The 27,441-nt window shown below is 47.8% G+C and overlaps 2 protein-coding genes across 3 annotated transcripts; one reads left to right on the top strand and one right to left on the bottom strand.

Annotated features, from left to right (window-relative positions):
• Window positions 1-27: 27 nt before the first annotated feature.
• On the top strand, window positions 28-8,765 carry Eif2b1 (eukaryotic translation initiation factor 2B subunit alpha). The gene is made up of 9 exons (XM_055606063.1): window positions 28-122; window positions 681-782; window positions 1,882-2,018; window positions 2,114-2,230; window positions 4,005-4,117; window positions 5,449-5,517; window positions 6,346-6,421; window positions 7,565-7,690; window positions 8,137-8,765. The coding sequence occupies exons 1-9, from the start codon at window positions 110-112 to the stop codon at window positions 8,299-8,301; spliced, it is 918 nt and encodes a 305-aa protein (XP_055462038.1). The 5' UTR covers window positions 28-109; the 3' UTR covers window positions 8,302-8,765.
• A 662-nt stretch (window positions 8,766-9,427) lies between these two features.
• Ddx55 (DEAD-box helicase 55) lies at window positions 9,428-26,387 on the bottom strand. 2 transcript variants are annotated; one of them, XM_055606062.1, is made up of 14 exons: window positions 26,248-26,387; window positions 24,688-24,738; window positions 24,520-24,606; window positions 22,723-22,814; window positions 22,558-22,620; window positions 21,490-21,639; window positions 20,313-20,502; window positions 17,247-17,329; window positions 14,723-14,854; window positions 13,384-13,476; window positions 11,923-12,037; window positions 11,427-11,595; window positions 10,512-10,804; window positions 9,428-10,247 (listed from the first exon to the last, which is right to left on the bottom strand). In XM_055606062.1, exons 1-14 carry the CDS (start codon window positions 26,353-26,355, stop codon window positions 10,074-10,076), a joined length of 1,800 nt encoding a protein of 599 aa, XP_055462037.1. In that variant the 5' UTR covers window positions 26,356-26,387; the 3' UTR covers window positions 9,428-10,073. The 2 variants fall into 2 exon arrangements, with proteins under 2 accessions (XP_055462037.1, XP_055462036.1); XM_055606061.1 differs by lacking the exon at window positions 26,248-26,387 and adding an exon at window positions 25,869-26,235.
• Window positions 26,388-27,441: the final 1,054 nt, after the last annotated feature.

The following is a 27,441-nucleotide window of genomic DNA, read 5'->3' as shown; positions in this document are numbered from 1 at the left end:
GCGCTGACGTGACGTTCACCAGGGCACCGGAAGTGATGCAAGAAGTGCGACAGGCTGTCAGCCCGTGGCTTACTGAAGGCGCGGTTGCGGGTTCTGTCGCGAGGAAGCCATGGAGAAGGAAGGTGAGTGTGTGGCCGGAGCGGCGGGGACACATGGGTCCCCGGCCTCGCACGGGAAGCCTGAGATCCGGGCGACGTTGTCCGGCCTCGAGCGGCTTTCCTCTGTCACTGCTCTTGTGTCCGTGATCTGAGCCCCTCAGACGCTCGCTACTGACCTCAGTACACGCTGTCCCAGGGCTCTCCCCCGAAAAACTGCCTCTCGCAGGCAGTGTGCTGGCGCCAGCAGCCAGGATGTGCCCCCGAGCGCAATAGGAAGACATCTTGTCCCTCCTTGAAGGAATAAGGCTTTTTTTGGTTTGCTCATTCATTGTGGTTATCGGAATGTTTTTATTAAGTGAACAAAAACGAATTTAATTAAGTGAACTAGGTAGAACTGTACACCTGTATACATTTATGTTTGTATACATGATAGACTTGATTGGCATAAGCTGCACAAACCTATGTCTACCCCTAACTTTAAAAGCTGCTTTTTAAAATGCTTCTGCTTCTTACCCTTGTCACTAAGTTCTCAGCCACATCCTGCTAAGTTCACGTAATGACCCATTCTTCTTTTCTCCCTAGAGTTAATTGAATACTTTAAGTCTCAGATGAAAGGAGACCCTAACATGGCCTCAGCGGTAGCAGCCATCCAGACTTTGCTGGAGTTCCTGAAGAGAGATAAAGGTACAAAAAAATCATCAGCCTCACACAGTCTGGGCCTTGGGAAAGTCTTCAGATGACTTTTAGGAAAGTGGTCAGGGAGACACGCAAGTCTGCCTACAGCCTCAGGCCTAGCCACTGTGTCCATGGCAGGCCTGGCAGCCTGGAGGGACTTAATCACATAAAGGATTCTAATCCACCTACCAGATATACCTGGACTCAAGTGTCAACAATAGAGCCTCAGCCACAAGGCCTAAATTATAGCAGTAATTTAGCTTTATAGATGAGTACCAAGCTCCTGGCTTGTCCTAGATTCTGTGCGGATACTATAGAGAATGTTCCAGAATAAATTGTGGTATCACTATTCATTGGGATCTAGTAAATGAGCATTATAAGACTTAAGATTCTGGGTATATTGAGACCTCTTTACATACAAAGTAATTTCGGTGCCTTCTTCATTCTCATGGGGTGGCTGGGAAGAAGCACGTCTTCCCAGTGTTCTTACACTTAGCTACCTTGGACCCTGAACTGTCTCACAGATCTCATCCACCACCACTAAGTAATCCCCTGCTATGCTGTCACTTACTGCACCTGGTCCTGCTGGCCTCTTTGATTTGTGCATGATTGTGCATGAGTGTGAGTATGAGAGTGAGCCTGCAGCTCTTAGAGGAATTTGGTTCTTACTCAGATTACCAGGATTGCGCCCCAAAACGTTTCTGCCCATTGAGCCATTCCCATTGACCTTCTTTGTTTTTTATACCAAGGGTGCCCCTTCCTTGGGCCTTTGTATCACTCACTGACATCTACACAGGAGCTCTCCTCACAGATCGCCATGTGTCTGGGTCTCGGTTTACATGGCCTGAACATGAGACCCCCCCCCCCATAAAGTAGCTCAGGCTTGTTCTTCATCCTGCCTTTTCCTATCCTTGTTACAGCTGGTTACTCGTCTATCTCTTTCTGTGCTCGTCTATTGCTCCATGAGAACGGAGCCCTCTCTCATGCAGCATCTCCCAGTGGCTGGCACAGAGATACAGCCAGTGTCCTTTGAAAGAGTGGATGAACTGCAGACCAGCAAGGGCTGTCACACTAAATGCATATCACATTCCTCACTTGGCCCTTGCAGGAGAGACTATCCAAGGCCTTAGAGCAAATCTCACCAGTGCCATAGAAACCCTGTGCGGTGTGGACTCCTCGGTGGCCGTGTCCTCTGGCGGGGAGCTCTTCCTTCGGTTCATCAGCCTCACCTCCCTGGAGTACTCTGTAAGCCCTGCCCTTTCTCTCTTTTGGTTGACTGCAGATACTGTTAGCTGTACAGGCATCTCCTTCCTCTTTTTGTTTTGCTCTTTTCTTCCTAGGATTACTCCAAATGTAAGAAGATCATGATTGAGAGAGGAGAGCTTTTCCTCAGGAGAATATCCCTGTCGAGAAATAAAATTGCCAATCTGTGCCACACTTTTATCAAAGATGGGGCGGTGAGTAGATGCCTCTTGTGTGCTGCTAGAACCAAGGGCTTTCAGTCCCACTGCTGGGCCTGAAATCCTGGCTCTCTCGCCTACTGCTAGGACCATGGACAGTCACTACTCTGTCCTGCAGTTTTCTCATCTGTTTATAAGAGCAGCAGCTCACAGGCTGGGTCGGGGGTAAATGAGCTGCTGTGTGTAGTCAGCGTTCTATAAACACAACCACTATAGAGGCTCATCATTGTGAACTGGGAGAAGAACGTGGGACCAGCATGAGTTGCTTATTAAAAAAGCTTATTTAATAAGCTTTTTTCTTTTTTGTGGAGCTGGAGGTTAGTAAAATGGCCTCAATCATAGACATGCTCTACCACTGAACACCATAGCCTCTTAGTAATGTACTTTTCCAAGAAGTATTTTTTAGTCACATTTATTTCCTTATTATGTGTATCACTATGCCTAGGTGCTACAGTAAGTATATGGAGGTCAGAGGAATTGGTTCTTCCCACTGTGTAGTTTCTGGGGATTAAACTCAGGTCATCAGGCTTGGTGACAAGTGCCTTTACCCACTAAACCATTTCACCTGTTCTAAAGAAGAATTTTTCTGATTGAGTTCATAGTCCTGTAATCTGAATTGAGTCTGCCAGACCAGCTGTTACCATAGTCACTACCAAGCATCTCTGAGCCAGCAGGCATTGGGTGGAGCTGTCCTCTTCACAACTGTGACCTGTCCCTAATTAAGTGAGGAACAGCAGGTTGAGCCAGTCGACAGCTTGTCCACTCCACCACATGAGAGAGCCTTCATGCTTTCTCTTCCATTAGCACAGCTTCCCACCACCTCAGCCCTACAGGCCAGGCCTGTATTTATTGCATCCTGGCTCTCAGATCTTGCCCTTAGCTTTACTGCGCTTCCCACCTTTGAAGTATGCTATTAAATGTGTGAGAGGTTGTGTAAATGGTGGTGTCACAGACCTGGGCCAAGTGGCAGCAAGGGCTTGACCCTCCTCTGGGCTCAGAGTGTGGCTTTCTGTGTGTGGATTTCTCACCCTCAGAGCCCAAAGCAGCCTCCTCTTAACCTTACAGCTGCATTCAGAGCAGAGCTGCTGGGTCTTGAAGCTGTGGGAAGGTCACCCGGGGGCTTGTTAAATGCAGACTCCTCAGGTCCAGGATGAGGCCTGAACACCTGAGATTCTAGTGAGCCATGTCCACCACCTCGCCTCATGTATTCCTCTGCATTCTTTTTTAGAGCACAGGCCATATGTGACTCCACAAGTCCCAACTGTACCACAGATGGCTCGCTGTATTTACCCATCTGTGCTTGCTAATTTTGAAAAAAACTTCTTAGCTTAGCTTGTGTCTGGTTACTAGATTTTTACCCCTTCAAAATTAGGTGAATCTGCAACCGTGGGGCCATGTGACAAAAGATGCACCCAGGGCTCAGTTCCCTTAGCCTTCTGCTGCCAGTGGCCTCAATGGGCCACTGTATTGCCTACCTGTCCTGGCACCTATAGGCCTAAGTATGCAAGCTATGTCTTATCTGCAGGGAAGCCAGTCACCTGAACCCCCAGGTGGACTGGCTTCTGTGCCTCAGGGTTCTGCTGGGGACACCCGTGCCTACTCCTTGGGCAAAAATGTTGAACCACCCAGTGAGCTTAAACTTAAGAGTCACCCTTCCGATCAGAGTTGGTTTGTAGCACACACGTTCGAGCCAGGTCTATGACAGTGCATCCAGGGCAGGCAGTGGCTGGCTGGCAGCTTGCCCTTCTGATGGGGGTTTTTTGTTCCACAGAGAATTTTGACTCACGCCTACTCCAGAGTCGTCCTGAGGGTCCTAGAAGAAGCCGTAGCAGCCAAGAAACGGTTCAGTGTGTATATCACCGAGTCTCAGCCTGATTTGGCCGGGCAAGTATCTCGCCAATAGCCAGTGAGTTGGCCCTACATTGGATACAGTTCATGACTGTTCCCTACGCTGGGGGGAAGTCCCCATGGGTTTGCAGGAGCACAATGCAGGCTGTGGCAATTTTGTTTCATTTCCAATTTTTAGGGTTTTTAAGGGTTTTTCTTTAGGTAGTTACATCTGAGGAACAGCAGGACAGTGGATGAAAGGCTTTCATTGGAGAGTTGTGATTGATAGCCCTATCTCCAGCAAACAAGAAAAGCAAACGTGGTTCTGAGTTGACTTGTTACCCAGGCTCCTTAAGAGTATTGTTTTCTTTATAGTGCTGGCGAGTGGATTCTGGTCCACACATGCTAGTCAGGAGCTCTCCCTCCAACTCTGTAGATTTTTGATTTTGTTTCTTTTTTGGAGACAGGATTTCTCTGTGTTATCTTGGCTATCCTAAAGGGTTTATTTATTTTTTGTTTTATATACATTGGTGTTTTGCCTGTGTGTATGTCTGTGTAAAGATGTCAGATCTCCTGGAACTGAAACTGGAGTAACAGATAGTTCAATGTGGGTGCTAGGAATTGAACCTGGGCCCTCTGGAAGAACAGCCTGTACTCTTAACTACTGATCCATTTCTCCAGCCCCTAAACACAACTTTTAATGAGTCACAGGTGACATGGAAAGTTCCTTAAGAAATAATTGTTATAAGTTTGGTAAAGTGGTAGATGCCTATAATCTCAGCACTCAGGGAGGCAGAGGTAGGTGAGTCACAGTGAGTTTGAGGCCAGCCTGGTTTACAAAGCAAGTCCTGGACAGCCAGAGCTACACAGAGAAACCCTGACTGGAAAAAAAACAAAAAATAACTTTAGTTCTTGTTAGCCGTTGGTGGCACATGCCTTTAATCCCAGCACTTGGGAGGTAGAAGCAGTCAGATCTCTGAGTTCAAGGCCAGCCTGATATACAGAGTGAGTCTCAGGGCAGCCAGGCTACACAAAAAAATCTTGTTTTGAAAAACAAAACAACAAACAAGCCCTCAGTTCTTGAGCCTGGAAAGATCTGTGTTCAAGTCTTAGCACCCAAGTGGTTGCTTACAACTATCTGTAATTTCCAGGAGATTCCATGCCCTTTTCTGGCCTCCTTAGGCATTAGGCATGTATGTAGTCACAGACATACATGCAAGCAAAGCACTTAATCACATAAAATAAAAACAACTAAATTTAAAATTACAATAAAGAACTTTGGTTCCTTTTTCTCTGGTCCAGAGTGAGGGTCTACCCCTTAAGCCATTGAGGTTACAAAGCATCTCTGTCTAAATCAAGTTTATCTGATGTTTTCATGTCACCTTCAGTAAGAAAATGGCCAAAGCCCTCTGCCACCTCAATGTCCCTGTCACTGTGGTGCTGGATGCTGCTGTCGGGTGAGTAATGACTCTCTGCATACCTGCGTTGCTGGCTCCATGCAGGATTCTCTAATTAGAGTTTGAATCTGTCCATAGAATCTGCCTGGGTAGCATCTCTCCCTTACTGTAGGCAGCCACCCTGCAGCATCGCGGTTCTCACAGGGTCTTGAGAGTACGGGAGACCTGCAAGCCGGCAGTTGACTTTGTTCCTGCACATTAGTTACTGGGGTCTTGTTTCTGAGACAGGCTCTTGTAGCGCATACTGGCTCAGAACTCATAGTCCTTCCTCAGAGTGCCAGAGTTGCTCGCAGGAACGTAATGCCCAGCTGCTCATGTTTTCAGAGTAAAAGGCAAAAGTCAGACTATGGTTAGCAATCAGGTGGTCAGCGTACTCAGTGTTCAGTGTGGGAGCTTTGTCCCATATGGGTCATCACTGTACATCCCTGAAGAACAGTAGTCCCTGGAGAGAAAGCTCATTAAGTCGTTTAGAGGTTTGTAGGGTAAGCATCTTCAGCAGTTCTTCCTGTCTTAACATGTAAACTGTGACACATCTATTATCCCAGCACTGGGAGGCAGAGGCAGGCGAAGCTCTGAGTTCCAGGCCAGCCCGATCTACACAGTGAATACCAGGCCAACCAAGGCTATATACTAAGACTGTGTGTCAAAAGTTTGAATGCCCATGACAACATAACTGGTAACAGCAGGTAACTGGTAACAGCGCCAGGGCAGCTGTCTGTAGCAAAAGCCCTTCTGAGAAAGGCAGCTGTGGGAAGAACTTGCCATCATCACACACTACCTAGAGTCAAGAAAAGTATGGAAACCTTTTCCTTTTTTCCATTCCCTCAGCTATATCATGGAAAAAGCAGATCTTGTCATAGTTGGTGCTGAAGGAGTGGTTGAGAATGGAGGGATTATTAACAAGGTAGGTACTGTCACACTGTTCCCAGAAGCCTCCCTGCATGAGCAAGACCTTGGTCAGATTTTCTCTACATTTAAATGCATAGGTACTTTTGTTCGGATCTGTGATTTGAGACATTTGAGGCATTCTGTAACTCAGGCTAGCCTCAACCTATATGGCTGAGACTGGCCTGACCCTCCTGTCCCTGCTTGCCAAGTGCTGGGATTATAGGCATGACTACCACACCCAGGCAAATGGATTCAGCTTGGAGTTGATTGTCCCTGATTTTGTTTCCATTGAGGACATCCATCCTCAGGGTCTCTTGCTCACCTTGGAGACTGTCCCTGACAAAGTATCATAATTGTGGTAAGATAAAGTGTGTGCACTCTGGCTCAGTGCACGCTATTACCAGTGTTTATAAAACTTATCTATTGGTCACAAAAGCCCTATTCCCATGTACCCAGTCACCTTTGTTCTGCTCTGTCCTGATTTTTCCAGTTCTAGGAACCACAAATAAGTAGATTCCCATGATGCTCGTGGTTTTGAGCTTGACTTCCCTGGCCACGCTGCTTGGATTCGCCCAGGCTGCAGCATGTGCCCTTTGGTGCTGGGTACTGTTTAATCATGGACACCAACCATATGCTCATGTTCACTTCTAGTGCACACTAGAAGTGGGTTTTCCTACCATTGGCTGTGGTGCAGGGTGCTGCTGAGAACACTGGTCAGCAATGTCTGAGTGAGTCCCTGGGAAGCGTGAGATGTTGGCTCATCTTGGGCTGTACTTTTTTCCTCTAACAGGTGATGCTGGGCATCTTTTCGTGTGCTTTGGGACCATTTATCTTGGAAGAAAAATTGTTTCCTTTCTTAAAAGGTCCTGTTTGAGGGCTAGGATGTAGCTTAGCTGGCAGAATACCCGAGTTCAAGCACTTCATGAAGCAAGCTTGGTAGAACACATGTAACCCCAGCACTAGGGAGGTAGGAGCAGGAGGACAGAAGTTCTAAGACATACTTGACTACATACTGAGTGCAACCAGTATGAAATACATGAGACCTTATATCTTTAAAAAAAAAAAAAATCCTGGATTGCCGTGCCAAAACTACACTCACTCTGTGCTTCTGCTTCAGTAACCTATGGGAGCTCACCTGCCATTTTCCCTGACTTTTCAGATCGGAACCAACCAGATGGCTGTGTGTGCCAAAGCCCAGAACAAGCCCTTCTACGTGGTTGCAGAAAGTTTCAAATTTGTACGGCTGTTTCCGCTCAATCAGCAAGACGTCCCAGATAAGTTTAAGGTGAGTTTTACATCCTTGACAAGCTCTTTGACGGTATAATGAAACCATAATGTCCCAGAAAGTTGCTGTTTCCTTCAGTGCTCTTCCAGTGTCAGGGTACAAGGACATAGTTTGTTGGACCTGGGCTTATTGTGGAAAAATCTCTGCTGAGAGAAGCAGCTGGGAGGCTGGTGACATAAACCCATCCTTGAAATCAACTGCTATCCTCACTCTCATCTCTGCTTTTACAAACCATGTGACCTTAGCCAGACACTTCCACTGTGGATTCTTGTTTGCTTTTCTGTGGGCTGGATGATGTCCTGGACATGCTGTCCCTGCCGGCCTGCTACCCAGCCAGTTTCCTGATGTGGGAGCAGTCCTGGCAAGAGCTCATTTACTGCTCAAGCTAGGGCCTCAGCAGTACAGAGTCTGGCCAAGCCAACTAACGCAAGTTCCTCTTTCCTCAGTACAAGGCAGACACTCTGAAGTCTCTGCAGACTGGGCAGGACCTCAAAGAGGAACACCCATGGGTCGACTATACCTCCCCATCCTTGATCACCCTGCTGTTTACAGACCTGGGTGTGCTGACACCATCTGCTGTAAGCGATGAGCTCATCAAGCTGTACCTGTGATCAGTCCCTTCCTGCCAACATGCAGGCAGTCTGTGGCTGTGCAAGGTGAGCAGCCTTTCCAGCCAGCCAGGGCACAAAATGAACCGGACTCTCAGATCTGGATGCCAAGGGTTCACATCAGAAGTCCTGTCAACATCCAAAGCCTGTTCATAGTTCTAGAATCAAGCTGAGGCATCCTTATGGTTTTCACAAACTCACTCTGTCCTGGAAGTATAACTTAGATTACTGACTGTAAACCTGAGGAAAGATGGCACCTGAGCAAGGACGCTCTTCTCATACTGCTCTCCAGGCCAGTTTACATCAATGAAAGTGATGATGTGACAACTGCTGAGGAAACATACAGCAGGACATTCTTGGACCCACCAGCAGATGAATGACAGACTTACTCATTTTTATTGTGGCTTGGGCTTCATCCCAGCTAGCTCATCAAACTTAATTAACCCGACTTCATGACTCTGCCATGACCTAGTTCTTTACCTCTCTCTCTGTGCATATGTCATCTGACCATGTCTGACCGCCTCCATGTCACCCTGGTGGAATCCCTCTGGCCTTTCAATTCTTCTCCCAGGGTCCTTATCTCTCCCCAGAAGTTCCACCCTCCCTTCCTGCTTCAGCTACTGGCCATCAGCTCTTTATTAATCAAGAGTGAGGCAGGTGATGAGCCATAAGGATAAACATACCAAAATCCAGCCAGTACTCCACTCTCTGCAGGTACAGAATTAATACAAAAACAACCTTCACACAGTGAACCCCAACAGACACTTGTGGTGCCTCACAAGACAGACTTGCTGACTGCATCTGGCTTCAGGGCTCCGCCCCCTCTGCAGGATCAAACCAGACAGGAAGAATACCAGTGCAGGAGCCATTCACATGACATTGCTTAGAGTATGTGAACTGTATAAGCTTAGGATCATGCAGTGGTGGCACACGCCTTTAGCCCCAGGACTCGGAGGCAGAGGCAGGCAGATCTCTGAGTTCGAGGCCAGCCTGATCTACAGTTTAAGTTCCAGAAGGACAGCCAGGGCTACAAAGAGAAACCCCGTCTTGGAAAAAGAAAAGTGAGTAGTTGAACATATTTGGGTACCAAACGGCGTTTTTTAAAATTAAACGCGGGAACAAATCAGGATCTTTTCAAATAAATTATATAAAAGACTTGGAAACAGTATTGCCTCAGTACAAAGAGACAGGCCAGAAACAGTGCAAGCATGGTCAGGCAGAACACCAAAAAGCTGAGCAGCACTTTCTCCAGATAGAATTCTTTCCTGGCTTTCAGGTATTTGCCAATAAAACACCAGAATCCATTCTAAAATGCTCTCAACCCCAGTCTGGATGTGGTGGCACCAGCCTGGGACCCCAGCACACACAGCCCCCTTTGCCTCTCCGGTGGTCTTGGCAGGGCTGCAAAGGTGTGCAACCTTCAGGGCAAGAGGATGCAATGAGGTGACTGAGAGTAAGTACTCTCTATTTTAAGAAGGTAAGTAAGAATTCTTAATACATGTTTGTGTGTATATATATGTACATACACACATTTTTAAGCCTGTGATAAAGCACAAAAACTACCCCAGAAAAAATGCAATTAATCAAAATAAATACTGACATTTGTTATTTACACTCAAAAATCTAAACACACTTCTCAAGACTGTAGGGTCATGGTATTCAGGAGTGTGCAGTCCTTTGGTTTTTCCCAGTCTGGACAGACAGCTTTCCAGACAGTAAGGAAGGGCCAGAGTGTGGAACCAGCTGGGAGATGACCTCCACTTGAGTCTCTGAGGTCAACTTTCTTCTGAGCCTGAGGCCCCTGAGTCTGTCAGCTGGACTGTTCTTGTGGCACTTGTCAGCAGCCCCTTCTCAAATTCTTCTTCTGTGATTTTACCTTTTTTAAATTTTTTCAAGAGCCTTGTATCATTAAGGAGTTCCTCCATGTCCTCATCTTCAATATCAGAGCCCTGAGGACAGAAGAAGCAAAATGCTTGTCAGCTGCAGCTCTAAAGAGAAGCAGATCCTGTCAAGCCTATGAGCTCCAGGTTAGCTAACAGAGCAGCCCTAACCGTGGGGCCCAAAAGTAGATGGGAGAGAGAGGGTGCTAAGACAAGGTCTACACAGCTCAGTGTGGCCTTGAACCTGGGGTACAAGCACAGGCCACCTTGCTCTTCTCATAACACAGTGCAGTGTCAAAAGGTAGAGTTTAAGGAATAAAGAACACACTTTACCTGGTCCCTTTTCCTTTTTGCATTCATCTTTTTCTTCCTTTCCTTTTTGGCCTTCTGCTTCGACCAAGCTTTATTTTTGATGAATTTTCTTCTCCCTTCATTTTCTGTTCTCTCTTTTCTTTTTTGCTCCAAAAGTTTCTGCCTTTGTTTTTCTCTAATTTTATCTTTAAATGGAATCGTGTCGGTATCGATGTCCACTGGCACAAAATCTGGGAACTGCTTTCCCCTCAGTTCTGGCATCCTGGGCATCCTCAGGAGGCCAAAGCCCCGAGCAAGCCCAGCAAAGTCAAGATCTGATAGGTAAGAACTCAGTCAGCAACCAAGACAGGTGCAGGGGTTCTTCATTATGTTTCCTAATTAAATGACGTAATGAACTAGACAGTGGTGGTGCACGCCCTTAATCCTAGTACCCTGGGAGGCAGAGGCAGGCAGATCTCTGCCAGTTCCAGGACTGCCAAGGCTACACAGAGAAACTCTGTCTCAAAAACTTTATATATATATATATATATATATATATATATATATATATATATAATTTATTTATTCACTCTAATTAGAAATTTTTAAGCAACATTTTTCTTCCAAAGTGGAAATGACTGTTTATTTTGTATCTACTCAGAGCCTTTTTCATTTTTGTTCTTTTAGGAGTTCCTTCGAAAAGTTTAGAGAACACTAACCCTAACATACCACATTTTTCAATGAGACCACACAACCCTAACACTCAAAGAATTAAGAAGTAACAAAGGTATGCCAGGCATGGTAGCACACGTTAATCCCAGTACTTGGTAGGCAAAGGTAAGAAGCTCTCTTGAATCTGAAGCCAGCCTGGCCTACACAGCAGGAACTAGCCAATGCTACAGAAAGACCTTGCTTCAAAAAGAAAAGCATGTTAGAAAAGGCCAAGTGCCAGCTTACCCTTCAGCCTGAAGATGAGGCTGCACTCATGCTTTGCATAAGCCTGTACAAAGGACACGAAGGCTTTCATGCCCTTCTCGAACACAGCTCTGTCAGCCATGGCCATGGCCTGGAGCTTCGGCAGAAGGTCTACAGTATTTCTCTGCAGGCTCATCTCCTGCAGGGGACACTAAACAGAGACCACTGTATCACCATCCCAGTAGTCCCTCTATTGGAGTGTCCCCCAGATCGAATAAATCAGGGACAGACAGCACAGTGCATCAAGAGCCAGGCCTAAATCCAGCCCAGGGACAGTCCTTAGAGCAGAGATCAGGACTTTGTAAGTTTGAAAAGGACACTACACACAACAGTCGTGTCTGGAAAGGGCAACAACAGGTGCTATTCCCAAGTCATGATGCTGGCTGCTGCCAGCTGATGCCTCCCCAGCTCAGCCCAGGTGAGTCTGCAGCTCCTCCCTCCTTTTGACCATCAGCTACCAGGCCAGTGTGCTGCTTACTTTCTGGTTGATGGCCAGGAAGTTGATGTATGCCTCCTCCATGGGTAGCAGGAACACCAGTGCGCTACCACCATGGCCGATGCGGGCTGTGCGTCCACAACGATGTACAAAGGCACTGGGGGAACAGGGAGCACAGCCAGGCTTCAGCCAAGCAGCTTTTGCAATAATACACAGTGCTATAGAGAGCCACCAGGCCCCATAGCTAAAGGCCCACCTAACCACCAGCCAGTGAGCATAGAAGGGCTGCAAAGAAAGAGACCCTGTAGACAGGACCATGAGGGACAGTTGAGTGCCTCTGAGGACACCTGACCAAAGCTGGGCTTCCTCAAGTCACACAGCAAGGTCACGGGAAAACTGAGAAGCATCAAGAAAAGTGCCCTGGCCAGGCATGGTGGCCTACCCCAGTAATCCCAGCACTCAGGGAGGCAGAGGCAGGTGGATCTCTGAGTTCAAGGCCAGGGTGGTCTACAAAGGGAGTCCAGAATAGCAGGGCAACATAGAGAAACCCTGTCTCAAAAAACCAAAAAAAAGTGCCTTGGAATGACAGGAGTCAGAAAAAGCATCACCAGGAATGCGAATGGAACTCTGACATTTGGAAATGTGCAAGAAAAGCGTGGTGCTCTCACCTTTAATCCAGCCCTGCTGAGGCAGAGGCAGACTAATCTATATACACAGGGAGGCAACCTGGTCTAAGAAGCTCCAAGACAGTCAAGGCTACACAGAAAAAGCCTGTCTTGATAAACCAAATATGAAAGAGTGAGGAGTGGCCACTGAGGGAGATCAGCAGCTTTCTTGAGAGTAGTCTGTTGCTCTTTTCAATATTCCGCAATTTGCATTTCTGCAAGAACCTTCAGTAATAGGGTTTCCTTTTCCTTATTTATCCCTCTACACACATGCTTTTGCAGAAGTGTCTCTTCAGCAGCCCAGGTTACTGAACTCATGAAGACCATCCTAAACTCAGCCTCATGAAGACCAGGATTATAATCGGGAGCCACCACGTAACTGTCTGAAATTGACTGCTACAACACACCACTGCTGCCACATCAAAAGCGTTTGGCCATTTGCCTCCTCCTGTTTAATCCAGTTGTTATAGTACTTGGATTTTAAAACGTTAAGTATGATGTGACAGCCCATGCCTGTCACTCAAGAGGTGAAGGCAGGGTGATCAGTTTAAGATCATCTCTGGCCACCTGAGACTTTTTTTAAAAAGGAACCCAGGTGCAGTGGCACACACCTGTGATCCCAGCACTCAGGACAGAGGCAGGCAGATCTCTGAGTTTAAGGCCAGCCTGGTCTACAAAGCAAGGTCCAGGCAGCCAAGGCTACACAGAGAAACCCTATCTCGAAAAACAAAACAACAACAACAAAAAAAAAAAACGAATTAAAATGTTTGAAATTTCATTGCATGTTCATCTTCTTGCTCAGCCCAATCCCGAGACAGAGCAACAATACCCTACATACCTGGCATTGCTGGGAGGGTCGTACTGCAAAACCCAGTTCACTTCGGGAATATCAATTCCCCGGGCCATGACATCGGTGCACACCAAGATCCCACTAGGAATGAGAAAGCAGCACTGTGAGCAAGGCCGTCTCTTCTTTGTCCCCTGCAGTGTGCCAACCCCAGTGACAGCAGCAGCACAGGGTTCTGGAATTCCCCACAGAAACAGATATAGTTTCTAATGTAATATTCTGATTTTTTCCTTCCTCCTACAGCCTTGCCAGCCTTTATAAACTCCCAACAAAAGTGGGGAGTGGAGGAGGCTGGCGAGATGGCTCAGCAGTTATGAGCACATACTGCTCTTGCAGATGACACGGCATGACAGGCAGCTCACAACCACCAGGAATTCCAGTTCTTGGGGATCTGATGTCCTCTTCTAAGCTCCAGGGACACCTGCACTCACATGCATGCGCCTACACACATACACGCATAAGAAAAAATAAGCACAAGACCCCAGTACTTCAGAGCGTATACACTCAGACATCCAAGAACATGCACAGAGAAGGGGGTGGGGGGAGCAGATAACACAAGGATCCCTGGTAGCCAGGACCAGGTTTGCAGCCCAGAGCCTCCACATGCTTGGAAGTGCTCTACCAACTACCGAGCCAAACTCAGACCTTTTACTGCTTTTGAGACAAGCACGTCTGGCATCCTCTATAGTCCAGAGCAGCCTTGAACTTGAATTTCTGTCTCAACTTCCCAAGTGCTGGGGTTACACACATGCACTTACACACATGGCTTAAATATTTTTAATTCATGTGTTTCCATTAAGAAGTAAAACTGTAGAGGGCCAGCCCTCGGCAGCCACTGGAAAACAAGTACCATCTTCACCCTGTGACCTTAAGATAACATCAGGGCACCTCTGTACCCTTGCTGTTTGAATGGAGCCATGCTTAGGAAAAACAAACACCTATGGTCATCAGGACACAAGTTCCCTCTGTGCAGCCAGCACCCTACAACCTACAGGAGGATCTGTCCCAAAGCTAAGCGGCTGTGCTTGTTCTTGTTTACTGAGGAGCAAGTAGTACAACAAACTTCCACTGTGCCAGGCCCTGGGAGATACAGCAGCGAACACGAGGTTCCTGGCTGCACAGGCCTGTGATGGAGCAGGGAAATCCAGGAACTGAGCAAGTGACCTAAGCTCAGTACATGTGAGGGTCCAAACCAGGCTCTGGGTGTCTTCAAGGATGTAGTAACTGGGTCCTACTCTGCTCCAGGAGGGCAGACAGAGAAGGGGTGAGTGCAAGATCTGAGGAGTTGGGTGACTGGTGAACTGCTGCCTTGGATGACCAGCCCACTCACCTCTGCAGCTTGCGGAATTCCATGAAGATCTTATTGCGCTTGTACTTCATCTTCCCGTGGATGCACAGGATCTTCACTTTCCTCAGCAGTGACTCCAGGGCTTTTCCATAGTACTCCACACACGCACATGTGCTGTGTAGGAGAGAGAAAGCACTCATTTACTGGCCACATGGGTCCCAAAACTGGGGAAGGATGCAGGAGGGGCAGATGAGGAGATCAGGGCCCTCTCCAGACAATGAAGGCAGACTTGCCAACAAGGAGTGCTGCCATGTAAAATTGGCCCAGCAGACTGCAAAGGTGCTCCATGGTTAAGAGCACTGGCTGCTCTTACAGAGAACTCGGGCTCAATTGCCAGCACCCACATAGTAGCTCACAACTGTCTGTAACTCTGGTCCATGTGTCCTGGCACACAGACATACTTGGCAGGCAAACATAAATAATTAAATAATTAAAAAATAAATAATTAATTTTTTTTTTTTTTAAAGGCTCAGCAAGCAGGATCATGGTGTGGATGTAAGCAGGTTTTTATTTTGATCCCAGGTGTAGGACATGGGCCTGATACTGATTATCCATAGCAGCAAACCATTTGCCTCCTGCGGGCTCTGAGAGAGGCTTTGACAGCTGCAGACAGTTTAAATCTGAGGCCTCTGGAGAGGCAGTAAATGCCAGGGCCCCAAGAAAGAAGGGGCTCTAAGAAAGAAGGCTGCTTATGCCCCCCCATGCTGCTCCTGGTTGCTGTTGATACAGTTGGATAAGAAGAAATTGGAGATATCCTGAAACAAAGACTGGAACACAATGATCCTAACCAGCAGGAAGTAGCTAAAGAGAACTCTGCCCCCTCTCCCCACTAACATTCCTTCTTTCCTACCTGGTGTTGGGGTATTGGAAGGGACTGGGGTGGAGAAGGGGGGGGAAAAAAAAAAAAGAGGCATAAAAAACCCAAATAAAATAGAAAGTAATGGCTATAGGATCACTTCTCCAATGCTACCATGGGGGTGTGCGTGGGGGGGGGGGGGAAGAAATGACAGCTTTGGCTCTTCCTGTGAAGGATTTCACACTCTTCACTGTCTCAGATCAGAACCATTCCCAAAAGCTCAGCCAATCGAACCACTTGAATGAGCAAATTCTCTCTCCCAGGAATCTGGAACTTGAAACCATGTTAGCTAAAGACAGAAGCAAGCCGCAGCAGGGTCACCCAGAATAAGACAAGTCCCAGGGAGACAGGTCATGAATCACTGCCAGGACACCTCCCTTCCCTGGCGTGGTCAATCACTCCATCGTTCACTCCAAATAACCCCTTTTTTTGAAACATGACCTGACTAAATAGCTCAGGCTGGACTCTACAGTACAGGCTAGCCTCAAACTCTTCAGCCTCCTGCCTCAGCCTCTTGAGTACTGCGATTGCAGGCATGAGCCACCAACTCACTCGGCTTTCCCCTTTTGTCCTGAGATGACTGACATCCTCCTGTAGCACAAGCAAGTGGCACACCCAGAGAGAGGCCTGACACACATCGCCACTGGCCACCCAACCGTCTCCCAGGACACCAGGCTGCACACTGCCTGTGAAGCTCGGGGCTCTTTCAGCACCTCTGTCTGGGCTGAGCCATCGGCAGTTCTTCACTGTCACCATGAGTCCCAAGATGATATAGTTATTGGTGTTTTACACACCAGGAGTGACAACCAGCTCTTAGAGCAACCTGATGGGCTCTGGTGTCAACAGTCTCAGGAAGCACCTGAGCAAACTGAGTGACAGATGATATGAGCACATCTCCATCCGCCCTACAAAGCGAAGCTTTGAAAAGCCTCTGCTGTTGTGCGGCATGTCCACCTTTTTATCTTCTGTGAGGGAACATTGCTACGTAGCCAGATAGGGTTTGAATTTCCTGTCCTTCTGCTCAAGTCCTGAGCACTGGAATTACAACACAAACCAAGCCTGGCACCCACTTGGATTCATTTCTTTGTACACAAATTTTTTTGTATAAAAGTCAAATCAGATTAGCTGGAGGAAGAGAGGAAAAAGCCAGTTCCAGGCTAGCCTGAGCTATAGTGAATCCCTGCCTAAAAGAAAACAAACAGAAAACAAAACTCAAGCCCAGCCAAAAGAGGCACATGTTCCTGTCTTGCCTTGTGACAACAGGACAAGCCCTGCCTCCAACAGCTCTTTGACCTGCTTCTCAGAATAACCAGAAGCCCAGGAGGAGCAGTCTGAACGAAAAGGGTGGAAGCAGGAATGCTGTCCTCTGTCCCTCTCTTGCTCTCTGCCTCACTGTAGACGTGACAGGGATATACATCTGGTGGTCATCTGGAAGCTCCAAGACAACTCTCAAGAACAAAGGCAAGGTGGAGAGAGGTACAGAAACATCAACCTTGACATTGCTGAGCCCAGACAGCAAAGCAAGAACTGCTGCCTTTGGCCATTGCTGCAGTGTGAGCTGAAGAGGCTGGGTTCTGGTCCTCAACCTCACACAGGTGAGACCCTCCCCTGCACTGTGCCCATCTTCCCAGCCAAGGACCAGGGAACTACCTGAAGAAGATCAGGTGCTTTTCTTGCTGGTGGCTCCGAAGGAAATGGACCAGCTGGTTGAACTTCTCATCTGCCTTACACATCTATGGGAGGGGGAAGAATCACATTACTGGTAAAAATAATCCCCATAGCTCAGTTCACACACACACAGCCCAAACTAGTCTCAAAGTCTTGCAGCAAACATTGAACTCCTGGTCCTCCAGCCTCCACCGCCTGAGGACTAGGATTACAAGTGTCCACGGGCACAGCCGTTATTTGTCTGTTTGCTTTATTACACTGACTTATTTGGAGGGCACACATGTACAGAGGGTAGACGGCTCTCTTGCAGGGGTCGGCTCTCCATCTGCCATGTTGTACCCACATTGAAACCAGGTTGTTCAGCCACTAAGCCATTTCACTGGCCCACACCTGGAAGGTCTGAGGAATCCCATTTCCTCCAGAACAAGACAGACTTTAGAGATGTCAACCACCAGTCTGCCTGGCTCAGGGAACAAGACAGACTGCCCAGCTCAGAGAAGTCTGATCACAGGCTGCGGCCGATGTTCAGTTTAGCTTGTGAAACTGGAGAGCACCGCTATATAATGAAACTGGTCCCAAGACCCAGCATTCAGCCAGGCCTGGGTCAGCCAGGCCTGGTCAGAGGGTCCAAGGGTAATGGACACTCAATAGCTCCAAGCTTGACTCAGGCCAGATTCAGAAAGTGCCACACAAGAAAAGCATAGCTTTCCAGAAATGAGTGTGTGATGACCTGAAGGGCTGCTGAGGACACAGCTCCATCCCCCTACTCAGTATGCTCGGTCCAGGCCCCATCCAGAAACGCTCAGTCCTGGTGAATGTTTCCCTGAATGTTAGCAAAACTAACACTGTAGGTTACAAGTTTGTCTCATGTGGCATGGTAGCTCAGATGACTTGAGAGGGAGAAAGAGGATAAGGAGTTCAAGGCCACTCTCAGTTACATAGTAAAGTTTAGAAATCAGCCTGTCTCAAAAATAAAATAAATTTAAAAATTAAGCTGGGCATGGTGGCGCACGCCTGTAATCCCAGAACTCTGGAAGGCAGAGACAGGAGACTCTGTGAGTTGGAGGCCGTCCTGTTCTACAAAGTGAGTCCAGGACAACCAAGGCTACACAGAGAAACTCTGTCTCAAATAATTAAATATTTGGGGGGAGGGGTGGACTTTCTATATAGCCCTGATTGGCCTGGAACTTGCTACATAGAACAGGATGGCCTCCAACTCACAGAGAAAAGCCTGGTGTCTATGAATAAAAGTGTAAAACACCATGCCTAGACAATAAATTAACTTTTTAAAGATTATTATGGGCTGGAGAGATGGCCCTGTGGATAAAAACACTGGCTACCCTTCCAGAGGACCCAGGTTCAATGCCCTGCCCACACCCATACTGTCGCTTAGGTTTCAGGGGGCCTAAAACCCTTGGCTGATCTCTGTAGGCACCAGGCATCATGCACAGGGGCACACAGACAGACACACACACATACACACACATACTATAGGCAAACACACATAAAATATTCTTTTGTCCTATCTTTCCCCCCTTTTATCAAAGTGTTTTGCATGCCCTTGTGCACCTTGTCCTTGCCTGGTACCTGTGGAAAAGGAAGTCAGATTGGAATTGGACTTACAGACAATTGTTAGCAGCCATGTGGGTGCTAGGAACCAAACTGGGGCCCTCTGTAAAGAAAAGCAAGTGCCCGTTACTGCTGACCTATCTCTCCAGCCTAGTCGTTCCATTTTGCTTGTTTTATTTTGTTCTTTTTTTTTCAAGACAAGGTTTCTCTGTGTACCCTTGGCCATCCTAGACTCAATTTGTAGACCAGACTGGTGTCAAAGTCACCTGCCCCTGCCTCCCCAAGTGCTGGGATTATAGGCATATGCCACTGTGCCCGGCTCATTTTTAATTCTTAACATTGCCCCTTAAACAGGTAGAGACGAATACATGCTCTGAATAACAGCTAATGAAGTTTTAGGCAACTGAAGGCTTGAAAAATTAATACTGTGCCCTTCCACGGGACTCTTGAGCTGCAAGGACAGCTGCTCTCTGGCCTTTAGCAGACCTCAGAAACTAGAAACATTTATTTCAGGTGCCACCAGCCAGGCCACTGTGGTCAGGACTGGAAAGCACCTGCCAGGCATTGCTACCTGAACTGACTAGAGGTCAAACTTTGCGGCTTGAGTAGCCCACAGTCCCTACCGTCTTTCTTGGGCATTCAAACCACAGCAGGTGATGAGCACCCCCTACAGGCGACTCACAGAAACAGGAGTTAGTGTTCTAGCGTTCACAGCCAGCCTCTGACAAAGTACCCACAGGCCTACTTTACACGTGAGGAAACTAGGCACACTCCCGCGGGTGACTAGCCCTGTGCAACCTTGAGTGGTATGGGAGTTGACTGAAGTTTCTTGCCGTTCCCACACCACCTGGGCCTAGCTCAAGGTCACGAGTGCTCACAAGTGCACACGACTGCACTGGGTCTGGCAGCTCAAAGTGGAAGGGGCCGCTCACCCTTCCAGCCAGGGCCCAGGCAGCGGCTGCTGACCTTGTCACAAAGGCCAGGGCTGTGACTTCCTACTGGGGTTATACATAAATTATTTTTCAGTTTAAAAGTTGTACTCAGACATTTCTAAAGACTGGAACAGTGGCCATCATGGTATTTGTAGTGTTTCCTAGCAATTCACATCCTGAACTGATGTGGGTTAACTCCCTATCAACAGCCCTCTGTCATGCTATCATGGCCTGCTATAGACAGCCTATGGACGAAGTAGAGACCCCCAGAGCCCTGCTCAAAGGACACATCCATACTTTTTATTTGTTTCTTTTGTTTTTCCAGACAGGGTTTCTCTGTGTAGCCTTAGCTGTCATGGACTCACTTTGTAGACCAGGCTGGCCTTGAACTCAAGAGGTGCACCTATTTCTGCCTCCCCAAGCGCTAGGATTACAGGCATGCGACACCCACTACATCTCTACATTTACTTTTCTGGTGGGCTGTGAGCACACCCCCAGGTCCACCGTCCTTGCTGCGTTGCTGCACAGCAGGAAAAGCTGTGCTCACCATGTAGTAGTTCTCCAGGCGGGATGGCGTCTTCTGGGTGCTGCTGGCCGCCACGCCCTTCTCCTTCACTGAGATTCGGACTGGGTTCCGGAGGCCTGCTCGCACCAAGTTCTCCACTTCCTGTGTCTGGGTGGCTGAGAAAAGGCCTGTTCTTCTCTGCTTGGGCAAAAACTGCAGGATTGTATTTATGCTGGGAAGAGAGTACACACATGTACATGTGAATTAAAAAGCACAGAGAAGCCAGGTACAGAGGGAGGGAGGCTGAATCTAGATGGCTGCAGAGTCCAAAGCCAACCTAAGCTACATGGTTAACTTCTAGAACAGCCTGGGCTACAGAGTAAGATCCTGAACAAAGTAAATCAACTATTAAAAGACTAGCTGGCTAGGGATATCCTTCAGTGATGGCCACACATATGGGAGAGCCCTGGGCTTGGTAGCCCTGTAAAAAATCAGCTCCATGAGAAAAAAAGACAGTGAGAGAAGCCATCAGGACATTTAAAGCTCACACCACTGGCAGATAAAAGCATTATAATTCCTGTTCTTTCTTTACACCTTCAGGGTCTCTCTGATGTAAGCCTATAATAGCCAACATGAACTACATGACAAACTACATGTGAATGATACCCAAAAGACTGTTTATTGAACAACATACCCAAATTACAGAAAATGTGAAGAAAACACATACTATCAGAAAATAAAAAACAGAAACACTGGAACTAGCCAAGCATAGTGGCCCGTGTCTGTACTCCTGATCTGCAGAAGTCAAAGACAGGAGGATCCAGAGGTCAAAGCTAGCCTGGGCTAAAGAATGACACTCAAATGTTAACACAAATAAATATATGGATTCAATTTTTACAAATAAAAGAACTGTCCAGGCGTGATGGCGCACGCCTTTAATCCCAGCACCAGGGGGCAGAGGCAGGTGGATTTCTGTGAGTTTGAGGGCAGCCTGGTCTACAAAGCGAGTCCAAGACAGCTAGAGCTACACAGAGAAACCCTGTCTCAGGAATTAAAAAAAAAAAAAAAAACAAAAACAAAAACAAAAACGTGTGACAGGGTTGAGGCAGCTCAGGTCTGAAAAGCAAATGATAACAACCATCCTTAGGTGTGAGCAATGCAGAAAGCCTACTGCATCTACCAGGTCCACTCACATGCGGGCAAGTCCACATTCTCATACCTCGCCTCAAAGCCCATATCAAGAAGTCTGTCTGCCTCATCCAGCACCAGGACATCCAAGCTCTTCACATAGCTGGCCAGGTCTAGACCCTCAGCCTTTCTCCGAAACATGTCCTCCAGGCGGCCTGGGGTTGCCACAATAATGTTCCCGCTTTCAAAAGAAAGTTCCCAATTTAGCACTATACTCTGCATCTCAGAAATATGAACGACAGTTACCAACACACCAAGTCCCCACCCTGCAAAACCATCTAGATCCCAGGGAGAATGGTGGCTGCAGGGTAAAAATAGCAAGGGCTGAGAGAGGAGGGTGTAGCTAAGGCCAGTATTCTGGCAGAGGGGGCACGTTCCAGCCCACAGGCCGCCCTGGCCACCTGTGTTAGTAAGCTCACTGCTGGCACACAGCCACACCCTTTATTCCCACTGTATGCTATCCCTGCCACCTTTCTACAGCAGCTGAGAAACTGCAATACAGCATCACAGGGCCCACACAATTCAGGCCAACCTCCGGCCTGAGGCAAGATACCGCATCAGGGAACACAACTGTAAGAGAAAAGCAGACTGGGGCAGGGGTGGCTCTGTGACATGGCACTTGTCTAGTATGCATAAGGACCAGGTTTCAAATCCTGGCTATGAGAAATAAGGAAGGAGGGAGAGGGAGAAACATAGGGAAGAGGAAAGAAAGGACAGGGAAGGGGGAAGAGGTGGAGGAAAGGAAGAAAATGAGAGAGGGAGGAAAAGAAGGAAAGGGAGGAGAGAGCAGAGGAGGGAGCTCAACCAGGAGGCTGAGGGCAGGTGTGCCCCTGCCACTGGCTGCTTATAATGTGTATCTGCACAGTGTAGAACACCCTCAAATATTCCCAAGCTGGCAACAGGAGCCCAGGGCGCCACATCTTTTACACACCAGGTTATTAATCATACCTGCCCTGACTCTCATGGTAACCCGAGCCTCTGAAGTGATCGAGAAGGACAGGGAGAACCCTCTGGGGACCCCCAAGGGCACTTCCTATGAGCCTAGGGTCCCTCAGCTGAGTGCACAGGGACAGGGACAGCAGCAGGGACTCAGACTCACCCCTGCTGTTTGAACCTCTCTACATCTTCTCCAGGGTTCCGGCCTCCAATCCATAAAATTTGACTGAAGCAAGAAATGGGACTTGGAGCAAGTCAGGAAAAATATCAAGCCAGACCAACAGAAATCCCCAGCACCCATCACCTCAAGTGCCATGTAACCCATCACCTGAACTGCGGGAAGTGCTTTGTGAAGTGTGACAGGACCTCATCAATCTGAATGGCCAGCTCCCGAGTAGGGGTGATGACGATGGCTCCTACCTGTCCACAAGGCAGGACACAGGGTCAGCAGCACACGGGCCCCAGGGTGGATCACAGTAGCCCTGCACTCTCCATCCTTAAACAGTATTTGTAATTTTTTCAGCAGTCTCAGGGCACAGTGGCCAAATTGAGAGCTTTTAAGGGCAGCTCAGTGGCAGAGCGCTTGTCTACCACGAACAAGGACCAACATCACAAAAAAAGAGATAACCAGCATAGGGCCACAGAGACAGCTTGGTGGTTAAGGGCATGGGCCACTTTTCCAAAGGCTCAATACCACCACCCACATGGCAGTCACAACAATCTGCAACTCCAGTTTCAGGGAATCTGAAGGCCTCTTCTGCCTCCATGGGCACCAGGCACACAGGTGGTACACAGACACACATGCAGGCAAAACATCCATATACATAATAAATTAATTAAATAAAATGAAAATATTTTTTAAAAAAATCAACAAACAAGTGGGTGACAAATGACAGCCTGATGAGTTCATGGTCACCAGTGCTGCTGCAGCTCAGGCCTGAAGGAAGCATCACCGGACATGAGTTTTCTCTGCGTGTCATAACATGTTTAGGGAACACCAGAGAGCACATCAGCACTGAACCGGGCATTTATTTATTTCCTTATTTGATGAAGGGTAACGGCGGTTGGAATGAGATGTCCTAAACAGTCTGACACATTTGCACACCTGATCCCCAGTGGGTGGCACTGTTTGGGTAGGTTCAGGAAGTGTGGCCATGATGGAAGTCACTGGGAGCAGGCTTTGAGAGTTAGAATCTCACCATTCCTAGTTTGCTCTCTGCTTCCTGTTTAAGGCTTGAGGTCTCAGCTTGCTCCTCCAGTCCCCTGCCCACCTGCTTCCAAGCTTCCCGCTATGATGATCCTTCCAAAATTGTAACTCCAATAAACCCTTCCTTCTATGAGTTGCCTTGGTCATGGTGTTTTACCACAGCAACAGGAAAATAAAACACTCACTGTGTAGCCCTAGCAAGGCTGGTTCCAGTTCCCTCTGTCCGTGTAGTCTCACATTTCTTACCAGCTGGCTTCATATTCAGAGACTTACCTGCCTCTGCCTGCCAGGGCTGGGATTAAAGGCATCCAACTCTAAGCCCAGGCAATGCTGGAGGCTTTTCTTTTTCTCTTAATTTATATGCATGATCGTTTTTTTTTAGTCTGCAAACATGGACATACATGCTGTGCTTCCTAGCCAGAAGAGGGCGACATATTCCCAACAACTAGCGGTCTATAAAGTTGTAAGGCCCCCTGTAGATCCTGGGAGCCACCCTCAAGTCTTCTGCAAGATGAACAAGTGCTCTCAGTCACTGAGCCATCTCTTCAGTCGCCATTGAGGGCATTTTAAATAACAAAATCACCAACAAAAGCCACAAAAATGAGGGGTTAAGGATTTGGCTCAATGGCAGAGCACTTTGCCTAGGAAGCACAAGGTCCTGGGCTGGATCCTCAGGTAAAAAGGGGTTAAAAAAAGCAATAAATTAAACAGATCGCACATGAGGATAGCTGCTTAGAGTATGAATGTTAAAATGGCATTTCTACCATATCCACAGGAGACCAAGAAACTACCCCAGTGGCATGAGAGCACTCCAGCATGGACTTTGGTTTAACAAGCAACAAATTAAAAAACAGCCTCCTCGGATACCAAACAGGCCTGATCCCTCCTGCCCTGTGACAGTCAGCCAGCCCACCTCACCTGGTTCTTCTTTAGCTTTTCCTCCCGTCTCAGAAGAATCTCCAGAATGGGAATGACAAAAGCCAGGGTTTTTCCACTTCCTGTGACCTGCAAAGGGACAAAGCTTTTGGCTTACTGTCCACTTGACTAGGAGAACAAGGGACAGACTGTATTGCATGAGATACTCACAGCTTCTGCAGCAACATCTTTGTTTTTCATAAACAGAGGGATGGTGGCAGACTGCAGGGAGAGAGTACAAAAAACTGACTAAATCACATCACAACCACACAGCAAAGACCCAAGTCCTAGAACACAGTGGGTGACTAACATCACAGTGGATCATACCCCAAGGGTATCTTGAGTAAACCAGTCACCACAAAGGGTTGAATTAAATGTGACAAGTTGTAGCCAGGTGTGGTGACATATGCCTTTGATCCCAGTACTCAGGAGGCAGGGACAGGCAAATCAAGTTCAAGGTCAGCCAGAGCAACAGTAGTAAAGCCCTGTCTAAAAAACAAACAAAAACATTGTGAGCTATTTTTATAAAAAAGGACAAGTGTGTCAGGAGTCCTAGATTCAAGTCCTGACACGCCCACTGTTCCTTCTTGGACTAGGAAGGAACTGAAGAGACTGAGGTTTTTAAAATTAATTAATTTATTTATTTATATAGCGAGACTGAGGGATTTTAACTTCTTTTTATTTGTATGTGCCTCCTTGTCTGAATGGACACTACATGAATGGAGGTATGCAAGATGGCAAGAACTCTAGACATGGTTGGTGCACACCTTTAAACCCAGTACTTGGGAAGCAGAGGTAGGTGGATCTCTCAGAATTAGAGGGCAGACTGGCCTACAAATTGAGCCAGGGCTACACAGAGAAACCTGTCTCAAAAAAAAAAGGGGGGGGGGGGAGGCAGCAAGAAAGAGTATTGGATCTCCCAGAACTGGAGTTATAAGCAGTGGTAAGGTATCCAATATGGGTGCTGGGAACTCAACTCTGGCCCTTCTGAAAGGGCAGCAAGGGCTCTCAACCGCTGAATCCAGCCCCTGGAAGCACTGGATTTACCAGCAGCCCCAGGGCATTTGTGCATTGTGCATTTGTATTTCTCTCTGCGGTAATTAGCTTCCCCCTAGTCACACTAAAACCTGTCCTGATCATTCAGGTCTCAGAATAATGACAACTCACCCACAGGCCTGCTCCTTCACAGTCCACCACACCTGTCTATTTCGATTCCTTCATAACACTCAGCAAGAACTAAATTACCCCATTCCTAAGGTTCTTACTCTAACATCTGCTCTAAAAAATGAGGCCCATGAAAAGTTACCACGACTGCCAGGTTCCCAGAGCCTAGATGAGACCCGGATACATACCAAGTCCTTAATGAATGGTTTGAGGTTTTTGCTTGCTTGCTTGCTTTTTGATAAATTGAGCCAGGGAGACTCTCTTCCCCCATATAGAACCAACAGGTAACAGTCACTGGGCATCCACCCGGATTTATTTAATCCCACTATGCTAAAAAAGTGATTGTTATTGCTCAGAAGTAAAGGACATAGATTGAGCCACTGTCCGAAGTCCCAGCTAGAACAGGCACGAAGCTTTGAGACCCCAGCGAGGGCATCGTAACCCGCCTGGCACTACGAAGTCTGAGGTTCTGAAGGCGTAGCACGGCCCCGATCGGGTTCTCCCTGATCTCGTAGCCTTCACTCGAGCGGCTGACTGCTCAGCCTCGCTTCCCCGCGGGCCCGATACCTGCACCGGCGTCATGTGAGGGAAGCCCAACTCCCGCAGTGTTCCCAGCACCCGAGGATGCAGCGGCACCGGCAGCGACTCCCAGGTACCCTCCGTCACGTGTTCCATGGCGAGTTCCGGGGCTTCTACTGCTGCCGCAGGCCGGAACGCCGCAGGGGACACTACCAGAGAACACTTCCGCTTCCGGTTGGTCCATTGCAGGGCGGAAAATTACACCCCAGCAACGACGTTCCGGAGGGCGGGCAGAGGCTTTAGGAAAGGGAAGACTCCCGCCCAGCTAGGGCGCGGAGGGGCGATGGAAGTGACAGGGAACAGCCACGCATGGGTCCCCAAAGAACACAAGCAAAACATGCTGGGGACCCACCGCCGGTGGGCATAAAAGGTGCATGACTATCAGGATGTCGCGGCCAAGCGAGGGTCACACTTGGCCAGCCTAGTTTTCTTTGAGCAAATTGAGACTGCGCGCCGACAGCTGTTAAGGGCTTCTCCTGAAGCCCTTCGGCCAAGTCACTTTCTCAGTGACCACTATCCAAACAGCAGATCACCTGCTTACTTTCCCCCAACGGACTTTTAGCGTGTACATTTCATAGGTTCACATCTCCAAAAAGCAAAACAACTGTGGAGGCTTTGTTTTTTGCTTTTCACAAACACACATATGGCAAACTTGGGGTACGAATAAATAAAAAGTCCTCATTGCATCCTCAAAGAAAAGCTTCCCCAACTACAATAAAGTGCAGCCTGGTAAGTGTGCCTATTTGCTACTTTGCTGGACTTGGAATCCTTTCCAAGTCTGTTTGTTTAATAGTTGTAGAAAAGGTAATGGCAGCTATGAAGCATCAACAGAACAGGCCTGTACAGAGAGATTGGCGGCAGACCTCACAGGACACAGTACTTGATAACTGGTCTCTCTGGCTTAGCAGCTTGGTTCCACCTTTCCTTCCCTATGTCCTTGGGTGATTCATTTCATCTCCCGTCAGCCTCTTCTCCCATATCCATAAACTACCTGGTAAAGTAAAATTAATTCAAATGTGACTTCCTCCACCCCAAAGACCTTAAAATATTTAATACTGACCTTTGGAAAAACAAAACAGGCTTTTAATAACTTTCTATGGTTTTGGTAGGAATTGTTTTTAGACAGAATCTCCTATATAGTCATGGCTGTCCTGGAACTCACTTTGTAGATCAGGCTGGCCT

The sequence above is a fragment of the Psammomys obesus genome, unplaced genomic scaffold (assembly GCF_907164565.1).
Source record: "Psammomys obesus unplaced genomic scaffold, mPsaObe1.curated_primary_1811, whole genome shotgun sequence".
Classification (NCBI taxonomy): Eukaryota; Metazoa; Chordata; class Mammalia; order Rodentia; family Muridae; genus Psammomys; species Psammomys obesus.
The sequence above is the reverse complement of the archived record's forward strand: the minus strand, read 5'-3'. Positions and strand labels throughout refer to the sequence as shown.